This window comes from Macaca thibetana, chromosome 16, assembly GCF_024542745.1.
Source record: "Macaca thibetana thibetana isolate TM-01 chromosome 16, ASM2454274v1, whole genome shotgun sequence".
NCBI lineage: Eukaryota > Metazoa > Chordata > Mammalia > Primates > Cercopithecidae > Macaca > Macaca thibetana.
In genome coordinates this window covers 31,173,454-31,196,960 of record NC_065593.1, presented here as the reverse complement: position 1 = coordinate 31,196,960, position 23,507 = coordinate 31,173,454, and the positions used below count along the sequence as shown (strand labels likewise).

At 50.4% G+C, this 23,507-nt stretch overlaps 5 protein-coding genes across 6 annotated transcripts in view; 2 read left to right on the top strand and 3 right to left on the bottom strand.

The window, feature by feature from the left end:
• The window catches only part of LOC126939306 (TBC1 domain family member 3G-like), a 574,604-nt gene that overhangs the window by 212,351 nt on the left and 338,746 nt on the right, over positions 1 to 23,507 (top strand). The gene's annotated exons all lie outside the window — the stretch shown is intronic.
• LOC126939308 (C-C motif chemokine 3-like 1) overlaps positions 1 to 23,507 on the top strand; it is a 332,180-nt gene that overhangs the window by 49,097 nt on the left and 259,576 nt on the right. The window lies entirely within an intron of this gene.
• LOC126939305 (TBC1 domain family member 3G-like) overlaps positions 1 to 23,507 on the bottom strand; it is a 259,422-nt gene that overhangs the window by 153,821 nt on the left and 82,094 nt on the right. The window lies entirely within an intron of this gene.
• LOC126939304 (TBC1 domain family member 3G-like) overlaps positions 1 to 23,507 on the bottom strand; it is a 292,702-nt gene that overhangs the window by 268,274 nt on the left and 921 nt on the right. The window lies entirely within an intron of this gene.
• On the bottom strand, positions 13,334 to 23,424 carry LOC126939303 (TBC1 domain family member 3B-like). 2 transcript variants are annotated; one of them, XM_050764530.1, is made up of 14 exons: positions 23,131 to 23,424; positions 22,781 to 22,853; positions 22,536 to 22,618; positions 21,206 to 21,245; positions 20,639 to 20,719; positions 20,081 to 20,188; positions 19,642 to 19,751; positions 18,345 to 18,393; positions 17,699 to 17,819; positions 16,927 to 17,021; positions 16,465 to 16,530; positions 15,895 to 15,994; positions 15,398 to 15,550; positions 13,334 to 14,421 (listed from the first exon to the last, which is right to left on the bottom strand). In XM_050764530.1, the coding sequence occupies exons 1-14, from the start codon at positions 23,178 to 23,180 to the stop codon at positions 13,952 to 13,954; spliced, it is 1,599 nt and encodes a 532-aa protein (XP_050620487.1). In that variant the 5' UTR covers positions 23,181 to 23,424; the 3' UTR covers positions 13,334 to 13,951. The 2 variants fall into 2 exon arrangements, with proteins under 2 accessions (XP_050620487.1, XP_050620488.1); XM_050764531.1 differs by lacking the exon at positions 16,465 to 16,530.

Here is a 23,507-nt window from a genome sequence, read left to right as displayed (position 1 = left end):
GACAGAGCAGGACTCCATCTCAAAGAAAAAAAAAAAATAGCCAGGCGTAGTGACAGGCACCTGTAATCCCAGCTACTCGGAGGCTGAGGCAGGAGAATCACTTGAACCCAGGAGGCAGAGGCCGCAGTGAGGTGAGATCACGCCACTGCACTCCAGCCTGGGCGACAAAGAGAGACTCTGTCAAAAAAAAAAAAAAAAAAAAAAAAACCCTCAATATTCATTTTTATATAATTTCGATGCCACCATAATCCTATTCTTTTGGACAGCAATTAAGCAATAAGAATCGAGAAAAAATTCAATATAATTACTTCACTTCTAGAGAGCCAAAGCAAATAATATAAGATATAGCATTTATAAATTACCTTTGTGTCCTTTATATCATTTATATACTTTATCTTCAAGACATGAAAATATATGTACAAATATATTTTATATAACCATTTATAACCATAAAACTTCTATAAAAGTCTGTCCGGCTGCAGTGGCTCTCACTTGTAATCCCAGCACTTTGGGAGGCCGAGGCGGGTGGATCACTTGAGGTTAGGAGTTCAAGAACAGCCTAGGCAACATGGTAAAACCCCATCTCTACTGAAAGTACAAAAAATTCGCTGGATGTATTTACTATTAGCAACTTAAATCCAACAATATATAAGAAGAATAGGCCAGTTGCGGTGGCCCACATGGATTATGAAAGTAATCCCAGCACTTTCAGAGGCCAAGGAGGGAGGATCATTTGAGGTCAGGAGACCTGCCTGGCCAACATGGTGAAACTCTGTCTCCAAAAAAAAAAACTAGCTGAGCATGGTGGCACGTGCCTGTAATCCCAGCTACTTGGGAGGCTGAGGCAGGAGAATCACTTGAACCCAGGAGGCGGAGGTTATAGTGAGCAGAGATTGCACCACTGTACCCATCTCCAAAAATAATAATAATACACCATGACACCAAATGGCATTTAGTACAACATTTGAAAATAAAACAATGAAATTTACATTAATATCTTTAAATATATAGCATTATCTTAATAGATACAGAAAAAGATTTTGAGAAAACTCAATATGCATTCATGACATCGACTCTCAGGAAGCGAGGGCTAGACCTTACTCAACTGTGTATTCTCCATGGCATGGCATGACTATTCCTCTTGGGATCTGTGACTGTAACTGTCTTTTCAATGGGAGTCATGTGGGCTTCTGTTGCCCTTGTCATATCTAAATAGTAATAAAACCTATATTTGAAAACAATCTGACAAAGTTCATCAATAAAACCCCTACAGCTGACTTATAATTAATGGTGTGACACTGAATGCTCTCCTCGAAAAATGAAAACAAGATTAAGTCCGTTCTGTAAGGAAAGAGAAGAAAAGGAATTACAGTGGGAAAAAAGAGAGAAAATTGTGTTTTATGACAATCATCTATTAGAAAATCTAAGAAATCTACCTAAAAAACTAGTGGAACTAATAGGACCTCAGTAGGGTTGTAAGAAACAGGTCAATATACAAAAATTCAATTTCCAACAAAAAGTTAGAAAATTTTATAATACTTTATAATTGCTGAAAAATGTATTCAATATTTTAAAATACAAATATCATCAAAAAAGGACCAAATACTTAAAAATAAAAATAATTTTAGGCCAGGCGTGGCGGCTCAGGCCTATAATCCCAGCACTTTGGGAGGCTGAAGCAGGCAGATCATTTGAGGTCAGGAGTTGACCAGCCTGGCCAACATGGTGAAACCCCATCTCTACTAAAAATATAAAAATTAGCTGGGCTTAGTGGTACATACCTGTAATCCCAGCTGCTTGGGAGGCTGAGGCAGGAGAATTGTTTGAATCCAGGAGATGGAGTGAGCCAAGATTGTGCCACTGCACTCCAGCTAGGCGACAGAGTGAGACTTCATCTCAAAAAAAGAAAAAAAAAAAATAAGTAATTTTAAAAACAGAAGACATGCAAGACCAAAGGCTAAAAGCAACAAACAACTGCTCAGACAAAACACAAAAGACCTAAACAAATGGAGAGATATACTATACTAATGATTAAGACTCAATGGTTAAGATGTCGATTCTCCTCAAACTGATCAGCAGATTCAAGACAATTACAATCATGATCCCATCAGCCATTTTTGGAGAAGAGAGAAAAGAGATTATTAAAATTGACATGGAAATGTGAAGGACGTAGAGTATGCAGAACTTCGAAAAAGAAGAAAAAGGTTTTAGGCTTTGCAATTCTAACTTCAAGACAATGTAAAGTTACAAAATAATCAGAATACTCTAACAGGGCTAGACAAACAGATTTTTGGAGCAGAAGGAAGATTTCTGAAAGAGATCCCACTTATGCAGCCATGGGATGTTCACAAAGCAACCCAGTGAGAAAACGAGACTCTTTTCAACAAATGGTGAAAAACAACTGGACAGCCATATGCAGAAAACTCAGATCTACAAAAATAACTGCAGATGCATCACAGACCTAATATAAATTAGCAAAAGCAAAACCTTTTAGAGGAAATAAAGGAAACTGCCTTCATGACTTGGAGGTTAGGCAAAAGTGTCTTAGCTCACAGCAAGCAATAACTACAAAAGAAACACTGATAAATTAAACTTATCAGATATAAATATTTCGGCTTATCAAAAGGTACAGTTAAAATAAATAGGTAAACCATATAGACTTGGGGAAAATATTTACAAAACATTTATCTAACAAAAGATGAGTATTTAGGACATATAAACACCTTCGGCAACTCAAATAGATGAAAAAAACAAAACAAAGAACACTAAAGGCTAAATGAACAAACTCATCAACAGAGAACACACCAATGGTCAACACACGAGCTAAAAGGTGCTCAATATCACCAGTTCTCATGAAAATGTAAATTGAAACCACAATGTTACCACTTCCGGTCAAGAGGAAGTGATTAAGGGGACCAGATTTAGCCTCCTTGTATGAAATAATAAAAACCTAATAAAATGAATGAAACAACACTGAAGATATTGGACAAGTAACAAAAGACAGTGATCCCTGGAAGACAAAAACAAACGGGCTGCAGGCATGCCCAGCTTACTGCCTTGAGAGAGTTTCCAGGTCATGGAACAGGAAGGAGGAACGCAGGCAGAGCACGTGGTCTCCGCAAGCTGAGGAAATGGAGCTGGAAGTCCAAGGAGGCCAAGGTGCCTAGAGCTCACAAGGGAGACCAGCACTGAGTAGAGAGTTGGAGAGAGAGAGAGAAATGAAGAGACCTACAAAGGCTCACCCTAGAACTTTTGGTTGAATGACAAATCAGCACTTGCAATGTAAAGAAGCTATCCGAGGGCAAGGTGAGAAATCACCAAAAGAATTAGAGGTAATAGCATCCAGAACTGACATAGGATGTGAATAGTACCCGTACCTAAAATCCAAAAGGAAATGATGTGATGTAATTTACATCACATTGGAGATATGACATCGGAGTACTAGGAAAGAAAAGGCTTCAGAAGGAAGAAAAAGTTAACCCTAAACACAGCCCTGGTCTAATCAAAGAAAACATAAAAGACCCAACAGAAGAAACTGTTTTCAAGCAACTGAATAATACCACAGAACAAAGTCCACAAATATTTTTAAAAGGCAAACAAAACTAGAGAAATGAGAAAACAAGGTAAAATTCACACTGGCTAAAAAGTCAATCAAAATTTATAAGACTTACGTAGAAGCAGGAAATTACGCTCCACAATGAAACAAAAAACAAACTAATTTTGAAATGAAACAGAAAATAGAATTAGCACACAAGTCCTTTAAAACAATTATGATGATATTTCATGTGATCAGAATGGTATGAACCTGGGAGGCGGAGCTTGCAGTGAGCCAAGATCACGCCACTGCCCTCCAGCCTGGGCGATAGAGCGAGACTCCCTCTCAAGAAAAAAAAAAGAAAAAAAAAGTGAGGTTAGGGAGTAAGGTATGAAGTGGTCACAGATTATGTATACTAGGTATCTTGCATGAGCAGTGTGTCATTGAAAATATCATTACCAATATATGGAAAGAGCAGGAAGAGCAGGTTTTGTCATAAATTGTGGAGCATTTCAAGTGTCTATGTAGGCTGAGTGTGGTGGTTCACGCCTGTAATCCTAGCACTTTTGGAGGCTGAGGTGGGTGGATCACTTGAGGCCAGGAGTTTGAGACCAATCTGGGCAACATGATGAAACCCCATCTCTACTAAAAATAGAAAAAGTTAGATGGAAGTGGTGGTACACACCTGTAATCCCAGCTCCTTGGGAGGCTGAGGCAGGAGAATTGCTTGAACCCTGGGGGTGAAGGTTGCAGTGAGCCACTGCACTCCAGCTGGGGCAACAGAGCGAGACTCCATCGCAAAATAAAATAAAATAAAGTGTTTATGTAGCATGTATAGTTTTATACCTGAACCTGAGGACAGATACAAATAGATAAAATTTGGGATTCTCTGTTCTATTTTTATAATTTACTTGGTAATGGAAATTTGGACAATGAATAAGATTGCCTAGTGCTTCACGTGAAATAAGATGACATCTTAGGCCAGAGACCTGAGGAACGTCACCATTTAAAGGTTTGATAGAGTGATCAGAAAGGTGCTGCCAAGGAGGTAATAGAAAATCAAGAGGGTGAAATACTGAAAGGCAAGAAATATAGCGGTATCCATCTGTTTTGTGTTGCTGTAAAGGAATATCTGAAACTGGTAGATTATTAATATAAAGAAAAGAGATTTATTTGGTTCACAGTTCTGTCGGCTGTACAAGCATACCACCAACACCGTTGGGCTGAGGAAACTTTTACTCATGGGGGAGTGGGAATGGGGACCAGGAGTGTCACCTGGTGAGAGAAGGGAGCAAGATGGCCGGCTCCTTTTACCAATCAGATCTCACGTGAACTAACACCAGCAAGAAACTCACTCAAGGAAAATACCAAGACATTCATGAGGGATCTGTCCCCATTACGCAAACATCTTTTGCTAGGCTCTACCTTCAACATTGGAAATATATTTTTACACGAGATTTGGAGACACAAATATCCAAACTTTATCAATAGGCTCTGTAATTTTTTTTTCTTTTTTTTTTTGAGACACAGTTTAGCTCTTGTTGCCCAGACTGGAGTGCAGTGGTATGATCTCGGTTCAGTGCAATCTCTGCCTTCCAGTTTCAACTGATTCTCCTGCCTCAGCCTCCCAAGAAGCTGGAACTACAGGTGCGCACCACCACACCCAGATGATTTTTTGTATTTGTAGTAGAGACGGGGTTTCACCATGTTGGCCACGATGATCTCGATCTCTTGACCTCGTGATCCTCCCGCCTCGACCTCCCAAAGTGCTGAGACTACAAGTTTCAGCCAGGGTGCCCGGCCTATTGAAGTGTTTTTACGTGGGCAGTGGTATGTTTGGATTTGCATTTCTGAAGTTCGTTTTGTTGTGAAAAGTTCATTCTGCAGATTGGTGATAGTTGGTTAGAGTGAATATTAAGAGAGTACAGTCATTTTCCATTATCTTCTGTTTTTCTTTCCTTGATTTTAGTTCCCCATGGTCAACCCCTCTGAAAATAGGTGAGTAGAGTACAGTGAGGTAGAATCACGTGTTGTGTAATGCAGGAGGGAGGTATGTTCTTAGAAATACCTCATTAGGTGATTTTGTCATTGCACAATCAACTTAGAATGTTCTCAAACAAAGCTATATTGTATAGCCTACTACATACCTAGGCTACATGGTATAGCCTATTGCTCCTAGGCTGCAAACTTGTACATTTCATTAGTGAATCCCGCAAGCAACTTAACATAATGGTAAGTATTTGTGTTTTCAAACATAGAAAAGGTACAGCTAAAATAATGGTATGAAAGAAAAAAAAAAATGCACTTGTATTGGACTTTACCATGAATGAAGCTTGCAGGACTAGAAGTTGCTCTGGGTGAGTCAGTTAGTAAGTGGTGAGTGAATGTGAAAGCCTGAGACATTATTGTACATTACTGATAGGGTTTGGCTGTGTATCCCCACCCAAATCTCATCTGGAATTGTAATCCCAATGTGTTGAAGGAGGGAGGTGACTGGATAATAGGGGCAGTTTCCCCCATCCTGTTCTCATGACAGTGAGTGAATTCTCTTGAGATCTGATGGTTTTGAAAGTGGCAGTTTTTTCCTACATACAGATTCTCTTTCTCTTGCTTGCTGCCATGTAAGACGTGCTTGCTTCCCCTCCCACCGTGATTGAAAGTTTCCTGAGGCCTTCTCAGCCATGTGGAACTGTGAGTCAATTAAACCTCTTATCTTTATAAATTGCCCAGTCTCAGGTTTTTAATCTTTAAAAATTTTTTTGAGGTGGAGTCTCTGTCACCCGGGCTGGAGTGCTGTGACACGATCTTGGCTCACTGCAACCTCCCGGGTTCAATTGACGTTTCTGCCTTAGCCTCCTGTTTAGCTGGGACTGCAGGCGTGAGCCACCACATTCAGCTAATATTTTTGTATTTTTAGTAGAGATGGGGTTTCACCGCATTGGCCAGGCTGGTCTCGAACTCCTGACTTCAGGTGATCTGCCCGCCTTGGCCTGCCAGAGTCCTAGGATTATAAGTGTGAGCCACTACACCCGGCCTGTTCTATTTTATAATTGTTACTAATCTCTTACTGTGCCTAATTTGTAAATTAACATTTTTTATAGGTATGTGTGTATAGCAAAAAACAGAATTAAGTGCTCAGTACCATTTGTCATTTCAGACATCCACTGGGGTTCTTAGAATGTTTCTCCCATGGATAACTGGGTGACTACTACATTTAGGAAGTGACTGAAGTGGTCCTGATGAAAGGCGATGCTGGCTTTAAGTAGGGTAACAGTGGACATGGAGAGAGATAGGCAGATCTCACCAGTATTGAGGAAGAGGAAGGGCACAATATAGTTATGGATTAAAAGTGAGGTTAGGGCCGGGCGCGGTGGCTCACGCCTGTAATCCCAGCACTTTGGGAGGCCGAGGCAGGCGGATCACGAGGTCAGTAGGTAGAGACCGTCCTGGCAAACATGGTGAAAACCCATCTCTACCAAAAATACAAAAAATTTAGCCGGGCGTGGTGGCTGGTGCCAGTAGTTCCAGCTTCTAGGGAGGCTGAGGCAGGAGAAAAGCATGAACCCAGGAGGCGGCGGAGCTTGCAGTGAGTGGAGATCGAGCCACTGCACTCCAGCCTGGGAGACAGAGCAAGACTCCGTCTAAAAAAAAAAAAAAAAAAAAAAAAAGGAATAATCAGTTAAACCAGTAAGATTTGGATTTCTGACCCCCTAGCTGACCAAAAAATCAGCTGACCCCCTTCTGATCCTCTAGCTGACTGACAGATTCATAGGAACGATTGTTATTTCAAGCCACTGAGGTTTGGGACAATTAAATTTTGTTGCAGCAGCTGATTAAGACAATGCGGATTCTCATTAGTTGCATCACTTTGACAAGTCAGTCTAACCTCTTTCTTCTACCAACACCACCACGACCACCACTGCTGCCGCCCTCCACTGTACTCCTAAAGACAGTGGCTACTTTTGGGGATTCTTAATTTCTTGAAGTCGCTATGTGGAGGCCAAAGCAACTCCACGTTGGATGCTAATCTGCCATGTTGACTTCAGATTAACCTCTGCTCTGGGAAGATCATTAAGATTTCCAGTTTGTCTGTTATTCCTTGTGTAAGATCACATACTTACTGTAAATCCTGCTCTCAGGGTAAACCAGCTTTGCTGTTATCATACTTTAATTGTCCTACACATCACTTCTGAATCATGTATACCCTTTCCCTGTGGTATATCAGCCCTGGGTCTGCAGGGTAATGGTGCAGGGATCCACGATCTCATCTCTCCACCACCAGACACTGACACGGCTTCTGTTTGTAAGTCCCTATTAAATATTACTTTTGTTGTTGTTGTTGTTTTGTTGGTTTGTTTTGTTTTGTTTTTTTCAGATGGAGTTTTTCTCTTGTTGCCCAAGCTGGAGTGCAATGGCGTGATCTCGGCTCACTGCAACCTCCGCTTCCTGGGTTCAAGTGATTCTCCTGCCTCAGCCTCCCGAGTAGCTGGGACCACAGTCATGTGCCACCACGCCTGGCTACATTTTTGCATTTTTAGTAGAGATGGGGTTTCTCCATGTTGGTCGGGCTGGTCTCGAACTCACAACCTCAGGTGATCTGCCTGCCTCGGTCTCCCAAAGTGCTGGTATTACAGGCGTGAGCCACCGCGCCTAGCCACTTTCTAAGACATAGGATTTGTCAGTGGCTTTCTTCTGCCTCTCAGGTTCATTGTACTTTGGGGGTAGGCTAGCATAGATTTGCCCGCCGTGGAACAACTATGAATATTTTATGAAAGAATGGCGGTGTTACAGTTGTGGAATACCATAGTCATATTACATTCAGGGAGTGGCAGCCCATGCTGTGTTTCAGATGTAATTTCATTCCTCCCTACAGGCTGGTGAGGCCGGAAGACTTTGGGGTTACATCATTGTGCATTTTGTTGGCGTAGGAGAAGGTGATATTTGTGAGTCTTGGCGTTTCAGCATGAAACTGAGAAAGGGAAGCTCAGAGAAGAGGAGAACAATGGTAGAGTGAACACATTTTTTTTTTCTTTTTTTTTTTGGAGTTGGACCAGCCTGAAATAAGTACGGATTTCTGGGCCACCAATGACTGTCCATGGCACAGATCCAAGCATACCAGTCAGAAAGCAGCCACTTCCCAGGGAGCATCATGTAGCTTTTAGGCTCTAGGGACACCACAAGCCACTGTCAGGTGAGAGGTGCAATTCACACAACCCAGCACAGAGGCCCCCTCTTTATTTCTCAAAATTTTGGGAGAACCCAAGACCCATAGCCTTTATTTTAGGGGCTGTTTAATGGGCTTGGCAGAGAAAGAGACTATGTAATTGACCCAGGTCTTTTGAGCCCTTAACGTTAACTGAGATCCTGTAACATAGGCAGATTTAGCCCTTTTGTTTCTATTTCTATATTTAATATAAATGTATATTAAATTTTTGCAAACATTTAGCTTTTGGCTAAAGTCAGCTTTCGGCCACAGCTGTTGATCAGCAGGGAAACAGAGGGAGAAGACGGATTTTCACACTTAGCAAGCAACTCATGTGTGCCAGTTGCACAAAAGAGAGGTTATAATGAGATATCCAGTTCCCATTAGAGAAACAAGGGAGCTGGAACTCAGAGAACATAAGTGATTTGCTGACAGTCAAGGTTTGTGAGTGGCGGTGCTGGGATTGGAGCCAGGCTCACTTGGCCCTGAGGTCCATGTTGAACAGAAACCTTCTCTATGATTCCCCAGCAGACACACATAGCCATGCCGTTTCAGGTCCACTCTCAGGTTGCTTCTGCTGGGGCCTTATGTGCCTGAGGGCAGAAACTCATAATCATTTGAGGACCCACGTGGTGTTGCAGTCCAGCATGACCATTTCAAACTCTAACCACTCCTGCATCTGCAAAATGGCATTTTCCCTGCTGGGTGTCTAGGGTAGGGTAGCATCCTACCCTGTATGGTTCCTAGCTGGGGCCCCTGTCACCAGGGAAATGGTGCTGGTTCTCACCCAGAAATAGGTAAAGAGGAAGTGTCTCAGCTGAATAAGAACAGGTGTGCAAGCCTATCCCGACTCCCTGCTCCCTGAATGAAGCAGGGCCTCCTGGCATCACTTGATGTTTGTGACGCTATACCAGGTTGCACTGGCAGCAGCCAGTACCAGGGTTTTCCAGAGGCTGAAGTCCAACACGCGGTTAATGTCATTGCCTTTTCCTCCCTTCCTCGGGATCAGAGGAATAAACATCTCTTACTTAGAACTGTTCTATGCAGACTTAGAGTGGCAGAGGACTAACTTAACCTGTCAAAAGCTATTTTGAGCAAAAGTCACCTTGTGTCACTGAAGCTGTAGAACTGAGCCACGGTAGGAAACTGTTAAAGTCGCAGGGTCGAGGACTAGGTACCTATGTTATCCCAGCTGCGCAGAAGCACAGCCTGAGTCTCCTCTTCCGCTGAGCTGAGGGCGGGTGGAGAGCCCTGGGAGAAGAAGGAGCGGCCCTGGTGACCAGTGCCCTCTTGGTTCACAAGGAACGTCTCCTCTTGTTTACGTGACTTGGCTGAGCTTGCTACTTCTGCTTTGAGAGTCAAATATCAGGATCAAGACTTTAATTATCCCCAATTTACAGATGATGAAACCATATTGGGCAGAAAAGAAAGTCACCCCCGGAGAGCAAGTTGGGCCTGGGCACTGGCTGAGGACACAGGAATGATCATTTGGGATGTAGCTTGATAAGCGGCCTCACAGGTGTTCTGATCCAGGTGTCGAGGGGATAGAGCAGAAAGGTTGCCAGGGAGACGCGGGTAGGGTGCACTGCGAGAGTGGGAGAAATTAGAGAACTGGCAGCAAAGCCTCGGGACACTGGGAGGGGGTGCACCACTCTGTTTTCTGCTGTAGGAGAGGAAAGCAAGAAAAGGAATCTGTGTGAAATCCTGGCAGCCTGCAGGAGAAGCAAATGCCTTTCATTTTGTTCTTCCGCAGTGAGACTGGCATCCCTTTAGCTTTGGGAAACCAGGCTAGTGTGGATGCCAGCTCACTCCAGTGGCCTGATGACTGGGAGACCATGGGCTGGGTTTCTGGTCTGGGCTCCTAGGCCTGATGGGAGGAGAGTTCAGCCCCAGGTTTCCTGTACTTCAGCTCATATCCAGACGATGGTAATTGTTGGAATGAGAGACTCAAAGGAAGCTGGAACCTGAACTATTTTGTTGTCCCATGTGGACACCTGTGTTCACTTTCTAGTTCTACCTCTTGCTGTCGGTGTGTTCTCAGGTAACTCACTTAAACCTTTCTGAGACGCATTTTGTTCATTTATAAAATAAAAGATATAACATTTATGTCATATATTGTCCTGAGGATGAAATGGGAGAATGAGGAGCTTCTTCTGAATTCCCTTGGCTTCCAGTGGGTGGAGGCCAGAGAAGCTGCTAAACATCCTGCCAGGCGCAGGACAGCCCCCGTCACAAAGAACTGTCTGGCCCCTGATGTCAGTAATGCAGTACTCAGGAGCCCTGGTGTGGGGGAAGGAGAAGAAACTCAGAAGCTTGGCACATCTCAATTCAAACCCCGGTTTTACCACCTCCAGCAGGCCTTGGTCAGGGAATAGTATCCAGCTAAAATTCATTGACTTCGTTTTGTTTTCATAGAATTTATGTTTTACTGGCTTTCCATTTGTGAGAGTGATAGAAGTTTCCTTTAAACATGAAGTTGTAAATATAAACAAGTAGGCCATTCACAGAAATATATAAAACATGTCATAGGAGAGGTGGCACTCTCATATGGCAATAATTACGACAGACGCTGGCAAATGACCTGAGTGACTCGGAGTGACCTGAGCACTGAGTTTCAAACGCCGTCCGTAGGACGTCCTGCATCCCCCAGACACTTTCCTGGGTCCTCCTGTGCCCCAACACTCCCTAGACCATCCAGACCTCAGGCCACCCACCTCTCCGTTGCCAGAGGAGTCTCCGTTCCCGAACATGCTGGTCACCATCAAGAGCAGCTGCTCCTCCTCCAGGCAGCTCAGCTTATACTTGTCCACGCAGAGAACCTGGATGGCGCTGAGGTGGACACAAGCCCTCAGCTCCCAGTAGACACTCTGGGCTTCCTCCCACACCTCCCCCCGGCCGGGACTCCTGTGCTCATCTGTCTCTCCCAGTGCCCAGCACAGGCGTGGCACAGAGGAAGTGAATGGACTGATTTGAACACATCATCCTCGATTCTCCTTCCCCGCTCAAGCCCTGCAGCTAACCCATCGGCGAGTCCTGGAGGCTCTGCCTCCAAATTACTGCCTATCCCATGTCCAAACGCCTCTCACCACGTCCACGGCTACTTGCAATTCTGTGTGTGTGGAAACATTTCCACAAAATTGGAACGAGCAGGTCACAGCGGCGCCTGGAGGGAATGGCCGGGGAAATGTGCCCTCGCCTTGTTATTCTATCCGGGCCCACCCAGCTGAGGATGGGGGACCTGCCACCACCCTCCTGGCAGTTCCAGACTCCTGGGAGCCAGCAGGTGAGGACCCAAGAGTGTTTTCAGCCACCTCGCTGACCTGGTCATCAGTCACTCCCACCTTGGCCTAGGCCTCTACATGGCACAGATCACAGCTCATTCCAACCTGGCATTACACTGGCCTGTGCCCTGTCCTCAGGGTCACACCTGTCTCCCAGAAGCCGTGCAACCCTGGAAAACCCATGAACCTGTCTAACAGTCAGGTTCCTCCTCTGTGCATTAACAATGACATTGACGCCAGCTTTGCAGGGCGCTGGGAGGGTAGAGGGAGGTGTACGCTGGAGAGTTCCCCGAGGGCAAGGCCTGGCTCTACATCACTCACTCTCAGATCCTCAGAGCCTGGAGCTGGCCCAGCATGTGGCCACCATTCCCTAAGAGTTGGATTTGATCCGTGAGTGCTGAAGGCAGGGGATAGAGCTTCGACAGACCCCCTGTGTCCTGTCTTCTTTATCTGCAGCTTACTCATCCTCTCCCCTTTCACATGCACCCTGCAGAGCAGGTGTTCACTGAGCTTCCACAAAATTCACTAGATCAGCTGATGGATACTGGGGCCTGGATTCACTGTCAAAGTGTTTCTCAAAGGGTGCTCTCCAGAACACCATGGAAAACTCATTTGCTGTATAAGTTTGAAAACCCCTGCCCACAGGTCTCCCCTTGTGTACGAGCAATCAGCTCTACCATTCAGCCCAGGTGTGTGTTTGCTGAACCATCTGGAGGAAGCTGAGGTGACATGAGCTGAAGGCAGAGGGTGAGTCCAAAGTGGGATCTAGGGACAGGTATGAGAAGTTAGGCAAAAATAGGATAATTCCAGCCTTAATAACCTTAGATAATAGTTCACATTATTATTTAGTTAATAGGATTGTACCCTGTACCCACATTAAATTGCTAATTTTTTTAAGAGGGGAAGTCTCACTCGGTCACCCAGGCTGGAGTGCAGTGGTGCAGTCATGGCTCACTGCTTTCTGGAACTCATGGGCTCCAGCAATCCTGCCTCAGCCTCCTAAGTGGGACCATAGGCACCCGCCACCATGCCAGGCTAATTTCTTTGTCTTTTCTCTAGAGACAGGGTCCACCTGTGTTTCCCAGGCTGGTCCCAGACTTCTAGACTCAAGTGAACCTGAACGTCCTGCCTCGACCTCTCAAATTGCTGGGATTACAGGTGTGAGCCACCACACCCAGTCTAAATTTGTTATGTGCCATGGAACTGCAAAACGTCATTATTAGGGGCAGTTGGATGGAAGCTGTAGGAGGCCACTGTAGCGCCTTTTCAATCTTTTATATCTAAAATAATTTCAACAGAAAACATTTATTTTAAAACATGAAGGGGGTTAATCATCTATGAGTTGAAAACACAAAGGCAGGCACACGGTGTTGTGGGAATTCAGAAAGCTGGTCACACGGCTGGGGGTGCTGGGAGGGGCTGGGCATGGTTGGCTTTGTGATCTGGGGGCTGGTGTGTTCCATCTGTGAAGGTCTTTCGAGCTGCACACTTTCTTAATCAATTTTCATAAGTTTAACAAAAAATAAAACGAGGACGTGAAGTTTGCTTGGGTTGTTAAGTCTTGGGAAGTTATCCAGCCATGAGCCCTGCCCCAGATGCTTCTAGAACCCTGGAGGGAAATGAGAATTTTCCAAGTAGAGGTGACAGAGGCAAAGCCCTGAGGTGGGAGCGCGCTGCTGCTCGTCCCTAGCTGTAAAGGAGCCGTCCTGGTTGGAATCAGTGCTGGGTGCAGTGCAGGGCTGGCTGGAAGTCCATGTCCACATTGTGGCTCAGTGTGGTGAAACCCAATCTCACCCCCTCCGCAGGGTGTTCCGCCTGCCAGCAGGTGGCCAGCTGGTGTTCCTGGGATACGGTGCCATTGTAGAAATTGGGTGCAAGTCTCTTGTCCGTAGACGGGGTGCCCTGTTGTAGTGGGATATCTCCTGGCCTCCCTCAGTCCTGATGGGCCTGGGCAAGGCCTGGTGTCAGGGTCCCCGCGGGCTTCTCGAGCTGGCCCTGTCCCACAGTCCCGGGGCTGTCCAGGACACATTCAGAAGGGACACGGACCCAGCAGCTCTGTTCGAAATCATAATGGGGGAACCAAGGGCCCCCTACATCCAGGTCCGTCGGGAGCCGGGGCATCGAGTTCCACTCCAGGAATCTCCAGGAACCCTGAGGTCTTCCCTGAGCCGGTACCGGGCTGGGCACATCCTGAGTGCCCACAGGGTAGGTGTCTTCCCGGACAGCCACACCAGGACAAGATGTGGAAGAACGAGGTGCCCATGGTGGGGAAACTAACCAAATGGGCCGCTGGAACCGGGCTGGTGGGCCTGGAGGGGTCTGCCTGTCCCCCTTGCAGTGGGTCATTCTGCCACTTGAAGTCAGCACAGGCCTCGGTGCCGAGGACCCTTGCTCGGGTTTGGCTGAAAGAAAAACAGACGTGGTCAGCGTCTCCACTGAGCCCATGTAGGCCTTTCCCGGCCAGGCCCCACCTGCCTGGGTCTCTGGAGTCATCAGGATCTCTGTGTGGCCCCATGGTCTGACACTGAGGACATGCCTGTAGTCTGCTGATCCCAGAGGGAGGGGTGTGTGCTGCCTGGCATGGGGAAGCTATCAGGGCATGACAGGTAGCTCCTAGGACTGCCCCCAGGGTTCGGACTGGCTGGGGGCTTCCTACCACACACCCTCGTCCCAGGGCTGTTGGGCCAGGGATACAGCCCCCAGTGAGAACTCAGGTGGGAGGGGACTTGGATGTCACCCAGCCCCTTGTCACCTCACATGGGGACCCATCTCCACAGTGGGTGATTGGACCTGGATGTGGGTCACCCTCTGCCTTCCTGGGCTGCCCAGTCCATGCCAGGACTGACCGTTCCCACATCTGGCTGAATTCTTGGCTCTGGCTCTCGCCTGGGGTGCAGCCTGTGCCCTCTCCCTGAATGCTCTGGGGTCAGGGACACCCGATTCCCTTGTCTCCCTGGCTCAAGGCTTGTTGTCCTGGAAACCTTGGAGGAGCGTGCAGGAGTGAGGGGCCTCTGCTGCTCTCTGAGGCTGTGGGTGCTTGCAGGGAGGGGCGGGGTTTCCCACAAATGGTTCTGGCTTCTTTAGTGCCCTTGATGGCCTTGTGATGGGGAGACAGAGACACTGTGGAATGTGGGAGGCGGCTTGTTGGAAGGTCTTGCCCACATCGCCCTCCTGGGGGCACATCACATCCAGTACACACGCACTGAGCGCCTGCCGTGAGGACCGGTGGCCTCCTGTACTTTCTTAGAGTCCAGGAGGAAGAGGAGGAAGAAAAGGTGAAGAGGAAGGCCCAGGTAGTAGGGTTGCGGGTCTCGGGCACTCCCCTATTATTGACTGCCCCAGAGGGTGACATGGGGGGGACATGGCACTGGAGCTCACCTGGGGGTGGCAGGTCCCCTTGCTTCCTTGTTAGTTTCTTCGTAGAGGCCCTAAGATGCTTGAGCACAGAGTCATCATCCAACTCCCAGGTATGGAAGAACTGGTTCCGAAACCGTGCCCACAGGCCAGACCTGGATGTCTTCATGAGGCGCTCTAGGGACAGGGTGGACATCAGGTCAGGAGAGTTCCCTGGGAGGGGGCACAGCTGATACCCCGTGGCCACTTCAGTCTCCCACTAGGCGACGCGGGAATCTTTTGTGGCCACCCCAGGGGTTTGGATGTGCACAGGAGACTGTGGCTGGGGGAAGTGGGTAGGGAAGTGCTCACAACATTCATCTGGGTCATGTGGGGGACGGGCTCGGTGTCACTGTGCCTTGCCAGACCTCCCTCTGGGCCAGAACAGAGGATCATGAGGACAGTGTGAGGAAGGTGCCCTCGGGTAAGTCAGCGTCTGACCCCAGGGCTCCCCAGGCCCCACTGGGCACATGTAGACTTACTCCTCTGAACTTTAAAGGCAATGCTTCTCATCGGCATCAACACCTGTTCTCCTTCCAGCAAATACACGTCCCACAGGCGCAGGGTGAGCCCAAGAGAGATCTGTGGGGATAGCAGGTGTGGGAGACTGTAGCCCTTCCAGGCTGGGGCTGGTGGCTCGAACTGAGCCCACTGGGGCTTCAGTCCCCAGAGTCAGTGACCTTCCCCATGAGGGTTTCCTGAGCCCTCCAGGGCGCTGGGTCAGACAAGGTCTTGCAGCTCCTCATGGGGGGCACTCATTGGAGTGGGGGTGTGGCTCCTGGAGAGAGGGGCTTGCCCAGGGCTTGAGGCTTCCCTGATCCCTCCCAAGTCAGGTCTTGGCCCAGTCTGCCTACAAGGCTGGTCCTGAGCTCCAGTCATTGCCCTGGGATGACCCCTCTTGGGCAGAGGGTTTGGTTTGGGTGTCCTGTGAGGCCCCCCCTGTGGGCGGAGCCTCCTGTGGGCTGTGGCTGAGCCAGACCCCCAGGCTGGGGAAGCAGGGCACTGCAGGGCAAGGAGGGTCCCTGAGCCAGGGTCTCCCTGTGCCTTCTTACCCCGTCATTCAACATCTGGAGAAGCCAGCCTAAGGAGGAATCCTGCACGCAAAGACCTTCCTTGTCCTGATGGGAGGAACAGAGGTGCTCAGGGCCCCCTGGGCTGCCCTAAAAACCTCCCTCTTCCAGGGCCTCTGAAGACCCTTCCCCTAGTGCAGAACACTGGGCGGTGTCCAGGGCTCCCCCCAACACCGGCCCCTTCCCACACTCCCGGTGGACACACTGCCCTTTGCCCTGCTCTGCGGGAGCTGGGCCCCCATCCCTGTGCATCTGTCTCCTCCAGGGCAGGAAAGGAATCCAACTCCCAGCCCATGGAGAACCCGACGTCCCAGGTCAGGCCCTGGCTGGACTCATCCAGTCACCAGCCCCACCAGGGGCTCCAGTCCCCGTTCCTCCAGCGCCACGGGAGGCAGAGTCTCTGGGGAAGAGCCCAAGCTTGCTCGCCAGACGCCATAAACTCACCAGATGCCACCTGGTCTTGTGTTGTGACGTGGGGACCACATGCTCCTGATGGTCTTGGAGGCCCTGGACTGTCCCGCCATTTGGGCTGTGGAATCCTGAGAAGCCCCCAGCCCATCAAGAAATCAGAGCCTTCCCCCAAGATGTGGAGCCATCAGCAGGAAGAGCTGGGCAGCTGGAGAGGCCCCCAAACCTCAAGGCCTTTCACCCTCCCATCTGGTGACCCACCATGCAGCCTTTGCCCTGGGGACGTGGGGCAGGAACATCCCCTGGAGCCTGGCTGGAGGTTCCCCTGGACGCCTCCTGGACCAGGGTGCAAAAAGGGCAAACATGACTTGAGGCCACCACATGGCAACCAGAGCAGGGTGGGTGCTAGGCTCTTGGTCGTCTCCTGGAAGTGAGGTCAGACCAGGGGACACGGGTTGGGGAGATGCTGCCACCTGGGCTTGGTCGGCCCATTCATGGGCACCAAGGGCAGCAGGACTCTCAGGGATTGGAGAGTCAGCTGCACAATCAGATCCAGAGGGCGTGGCAGCAGGACACAGAGGGTGGCCACGGGGAGGATGAGATGCCCTCCGCTGATGGGGATGAAAAGTGTCTGACTTGGGCTTTGGGGTCAGCCGCGGACTCCTGTGGGACCCTCAGCAGAGACATCCTAAAGACTCCCAAGGAGCTGGCCAAGGAAGGTGCCTTGGCTGAAAGCTGAGATCATCTGGCCAGGGTGGCCGTCCCTGGGTCTGACTGCATGAGGTCCCTTGGGCACCTGTTCACCTACCCTGCAGGGAGTGCCTCTCACTGGCCAGCAGCTGCACCAGTGCCCAGAATGCATCCTCCTCAGGCAGATAAAGGAGGAACAAGGCCGCGATGTGGCTCAGGTCCCTGCAGTAGCCCACCTCCTGCAACAGCCAGAGTCACCGTGGAAGGACATCACCTGGGAGGACTGAGGTCACCTGGGAGGACTCATGTCATTGGAGAGGGCAGAGGTGACTGGGGAGGCTTCCTCTGAAGAAGAGGCTTCCTCAGGATGCAAATTCATCTCATGACAAGAGCCAAGTCCATCAGGCACTTCAGCACCTTGTCCAAACTGTCTCCTGATGGCACCATCCCGCATGCGACCCTGCCAAGCTCCTGGGCTTTGGGGCAGCCCCAGGAGGATGGCGTCATTTCTTGCTCTGAGAAGTGGTGGTCAGACCCAGGTGACACCAGGAGTCCAGGCCCCGACTCCTTTGTGTCTCAGCTTGACCCCTTGAGACCACCCCCTTGCTTGGAGGTTTATGCCAGCAGTGAGCTGGAGTTCTACCTCCTATATCCTGGTGGGACACAAATACTAATTTTAAAAGAAACAGCGACACCCCCACCAGACACCCACTCCTGTGAACAGGGAAATACTGCCCGGGAACGTCACTGCTGGGAATACTCACCGGGTTATACTCCGAATATGCCAGCAGGATGTAGAATAGTTCCCGCTGCCTAGGAAACAGAGAAATGAGGCTTTTGTTTGTTTTGTGCAGATGCCGTAAGTTTCACTTTGTCTACAAAGCCTAACAACAAATCCCACTTTAGGTTCAGATGATTCACCAGATAAGCAGTGAGCTCTTCAGGGCCTTTGACTTTGAGGAAATGTTTCAGTAAAATCCACATCTGTGAAATGCAGATAGCCCAGTTGTACAGTGACTTGCCTGATCCTTTTCACTCTGAATGATTTTCTTTATTTATTTTCAGTTTGCAGACACGCCAGTTCAGCCTTTGGGTGTACAGTTCCTCCACGGTTCTAAACCAATGGGCAGAGTCTCCTGGCGACTGCTCCAGCCCCTCCTGAAGCGACTCCTTCATCTTCCAAGTCTCCCGGGTGGCCCCTATGCACCCGGCCTCTCCCTGATCCCTCAGCCCCCGGCCACCCAGACTGCTTCTCAATCCCTATGGTTTGGCCTTTTCCAGAATGGCCCAGGAATGGGAATCCTATGTGGTAGCTTATTGGGACTGGCTTCTTTCCCTCAGCAAAATGCATCTAGGATCCACCCACGTTTGTGCGGGCATCACTGGCTCATTCCCTTTTCTCACTGTGGCTTCCGTTTAAAGGGAGGACCAGCCTTGCTCTCCCAGTTCCCATGTTGAAGACTGTCCCCGAAGGCTCCTTGTGTGAGTGACGATGAAGCAAGCAGTGGACGTGGCATGCAGGTTTCATGTGCACATCAGTTTTCAAATCAGTGGGTTCAATATTTGTGATACTTTGGGGACACGTGGTTGAAGTGCATTGAGCTTTGTGAGTCACTGCCAAACTGGCTGCCAAAGTGGCTGTGCCATGTCATGTTCCCAGCAGACCAGGATGACAGTTTCCAGGACCCCTAATTGCCCCAGCATTTGCTGATGTCAGTGTTGCCTGGAGAGGCTCATGGGCCCTCCATCCTGCCACCCTCCCGTGTGTCCTACCATGGGTCCCCGTGGGTCCGGGAGAGCACCTTTCACCATTGTGCATGATTTTGTTTGCTGACTTCTGTCTCCTCAGGATCCTCCTGGGTTCTGGCCCCACATGTTCCAGTCTGGCCCAGGGCTTGGAACCAGGTGCTCAGTTCATGGTCTCGGCTGCTCCCTGGGTCAGGGGAGGTCTTGGCAGCTCTGTCATCCCCCCTAGGTGACCCTGGCCTCTTCTCCGGGGAAGCCCCCATCCCTTTCGTTCACTCCATCTCTGCTGAGACCCTGTGGCTCCCATAGGCTTACTTGGTTCCGTATCGATCCCTGAAGAAGATGTGAGTCCTTAATGTCCTGCTCAAGTCCACATCGATCTGGTGGATGTGTTCAGATGACCTCTTGCCCTTCTCCTTCATGACCTGTAGGGCAGGGCCAAGAAGAGGAAGCAGCCTCAGAACAGATGGAAGACTCCCGGCCCCAAATGGCAGTCAGCCCACAGTCAGCACTCCGGGAAGGAAGGAAAGCAGGAAGGTTTCTTTGTGCACAAAACTGCTTTTTGGCTTGTTACTGAAGCCGGGGAGGGTCACCAGAGCCGAGTTTGTCTGTGGCGACTATGTCACCTTCCGTGCCCAGGATGTGCATCTGACCATCCCACCCACCCCCCAGCCTGGGCTTGATGCTCCCTCCAGCTGGAGACCTGAGCCCCTGACACGGCCTGTCCTGTTTGTCGTGCTCCGGCTGAGCGTACCTTGTATGTTCTGGGGTTTTTCGACTTGACTTCCTGTATGTTCAGCAGGACTGACCACACTTGGCCCCGGATGTTCATGGGAATGCCCTTATATACTCGATCTATCAGCTGTGGGCAGAAAACAACCTGGTGTCACAGGCCACGGGGCGACCCCAGTGAGGACCAGAGCCCGAGGATTCTGGAAATGGTTGGTTTTGGCCCCATGATTCCTCGTTAGAGGTGACATTAAGCTGGGAGACAGTCTCCCTTCCCAGGACTGAAAGAGTGGATAGACACTCAGAGTCGGGACTCTGATCTGAACATTCTCCTTCCTTTGGGTCACCAGGGCATCCCTAGCCTTGAGCTCCGGGTGGTCCCAGCCCTAGATTCAGATTCCCTCCCGGCAAGGTGACGCTTGCACAAACAGGCAGGCAAATCACCGACCAGGCCTGCAGTCCTCTGGGTGAGGACAGTGTGCCACCCACCCTCTGAGAGGCTGACGGTGCCAGGCCACAGCCATGGGTGCCCGTCCCCTGTCTCTGCAGAGTGGTTCCCGGGGCCTCTCCCTCCACACATTACCTTTTCACTGTTCTTATATGTCTCCCAGTGTCCCAGCATTTCCATCCACTTGCTCTTTCGTGTTATCTCCCGCCGCATTTGCTGTCAAATGAGGAATGTTGGAATTAGGGGAGCTGCCAGGCTTCCCAGAGCCGCCCGTGGATGCTGCGTCTTGGGCTCTGGATCCCTGGTGGACCCAGCTGGAGAGAGCCAGGGAATGGCAGACCCTAAGGGTTGAGAGCCTTTGAGCAAATGAGCGCCAGTGGGCTGGCTTTGGGACCCCGGGACGTGCCATCCTCAGGCCACAGACACACCAGTCTTAGGTCAGGTCCCAGCCTCTAGGTGGGGTCCTACACAGGCGGGCAGCCACCCCCAGCCCACAACTGTGGTTCTCACTTTGGAATCTTATCAAGCTGCCAAAGTTACAGCAACCTGGGGTCAGGTCCAGCACGGAGTGCTGCCCCTCCCAGGGACATCGTGTTGCCCTCAACCGCCACCATCCAGGCCAGCTGCCTCCTCTGCCTCACCGACCACCCGCCCAGTCCCCACATCCCTGGTTCAGCCCCTCCCCATGCATCAGGCTCTTACCTTCACCTCCCGAGCAGTGGCAGGAGGCAGCTCTGTCTCACTGTAAGACAACCCAGGCAGAACTGAGGACCTGCACAGGGCCTGGAGCTCCCCGAGACTGGGACCCAACCCCCAAAAAGGACAGGCTCTGTCCCTATCCAGCTCAGCGCTCAGTCCAGGAAAAGACACAGGGAAGGGAGGACAAGGGCCTTCCTGTGGGGCTGACTCCCAGGAGGGGCAGGACCTGGGAGAAGAGGGAGTGCGGGGCCAGCCTGGCCGGGGTTACTGGGGCCCCTGGTGTGGGGGGTGGTCAGGCTGCACAATGGGGCTGCCCGTCCTGGACTGGAGGTGGTGCTTTCTGCTGGAGCTGAGAAAGGTCAGGCCTGAGGTGGGATGGGGGCTGCCCAGGGTGGGCGACTGGGCCCTCACAGGAGTCCCTCAGGGAGTGACCACATCACACCACCAGGGTCAAGGGAGCCTGCCCTGAGACCTGCCCGGTGTACTCCTGGTGTACCAGGGCCCCATCCCACTTAACAGCCCCAAGGCCCTTGCAGGTTCTAACTCCCAGTTTCTACCTGCCTCTCCCTGCACCTGACCCACACACCCTGCGTTTCAGAAGTGGCACGGCTCATCAGCTCCCTGCCACCCTACCTCCCCCGGGATCCTCTGTCCCTCCATCCTATGAACCCTAAGGGATGGACTCCTGGCTGGGCTCCTCTTACATGGCCCCAGGTCCTTTCCCAGCACCAGACCCAGGGTCTCTAGCCACAAGCCCTGCTGCCTCCCTGACCTCACCATGAAATACCCAGAACGGGGCCCTGCCCATCTTCTCCCCCATTCTCCTAGGGCCACCGCTCCCATCGTTCCCATACCTTTCCCCCTTCCCCATGGGGACAGTGAGGGCTGTAGCTCTAGGGAAATGAGGGAGGACAGGGGCAGGTGGGCCCTCAGAGACCTGCTGGACAACAGCCCTGAGGCTGGGCCAGGCGTCCCCTCACCCTGTAGCCACAACCCTTGGATTTCACTGGCGTTGTTTCCAAGTAGACATGGCCAGACCCTCAGGCCACCCCGCTTCTCTTGTGCTAACTTGGGGACAGAACTGCTGAGAGTCCAGGGGCCTGACGTAGGCCAGTCTCCATTCCCACCCGCTCCCTAGATGGGCCCCGCACCTCTGGCCTAACAGCAACCTCGGGCTGGACCTGCAGGGGAGTCAGGGAGGAGTTCTGACCCTGGAAAGGAGGTTGGCCTGACCCGGCGAGGCAGTCCTGCCTCAGAAAGGCCTTTCTGAAAGCAAACCCATCCCTGAGCTGAGAAAGGTGCTTCAGGGGTGAGGGGAGCACAGAGGACTCACTGCACAATCCCAAAGCGATCAATGTTGTTGTAGATTCCAACAGGCTCAGGCCCCATGTCCTCTGGCAACCTGGCTCGGTGTCCCTGTAACCCAGAGGGAGGTTTGGTGAGGGGTCCAAGGCAAAGGGTGCAAGGGCCTGGGGGTAGTGGCCACCCGTGCCCACTCTGTGCTCCTAGGGAGCCCAGGACCCTTTGATCAGGGCGCACTGGAAGAGGCCTCCCTCCAAGGAGCAGACCGACCTGTACCTTCTCATAGTTCATGATGATATTCTCTCGCTCCTGTGCCCACAAACTATCTGCATCCTCTATGATTACCATCCTGTGAGACAAAATCATCTAAAAGTTACATTGTACTTGAGAACTTCGGAGAACACCTGAACCGTTCCCGCCAGGCTCCCAGATGCTGGTTGGCTGCGTAACCCCCATTCCACCACCGCCCCCAGGTAAAAAGGCGCCAGACCTAGTGTCCCACACATGCATGAGTCTCTGGAGTCTCAAGCCCCAAGCAGGGGTGGGCATCATCCCAAGGACTTGAGGACAGTGCGACCTCGACAGAGAGTCCCATCATCCCCAAATGCCATGAAATGGGGACACACCTGCCCCAGCAGGTTGAATAGTGTCCACCTGCCAAGGGTGAAGGGCCCATGATGGGCTATTCCAGGGATATGGAGGGAGACTGGGGTCAGCGACCAGAGGTCTCTGTACAATCGGCCTCCTGGGATGCTCAGGGACCACAGAGATGTCCAGTTTCCTACAGGGAACAAGATCTCTCCTGACTGCTCTGTTCTTCTCCGCTCATCACTTTGGCTCCCGTGGCCGTTGAGTCTGAACAGTGAAGCCACTTTAGGAATAATGCCAGTTGAGCAGGAGGGTGTTCGGTTTGGGGGATGAAAATGATCTATTGTGCTAGTGGAAACCTCACTCGGGGAGGGACTGGACTCCACCATTCTGAGCTGTCCCTACAGGAGGGGGC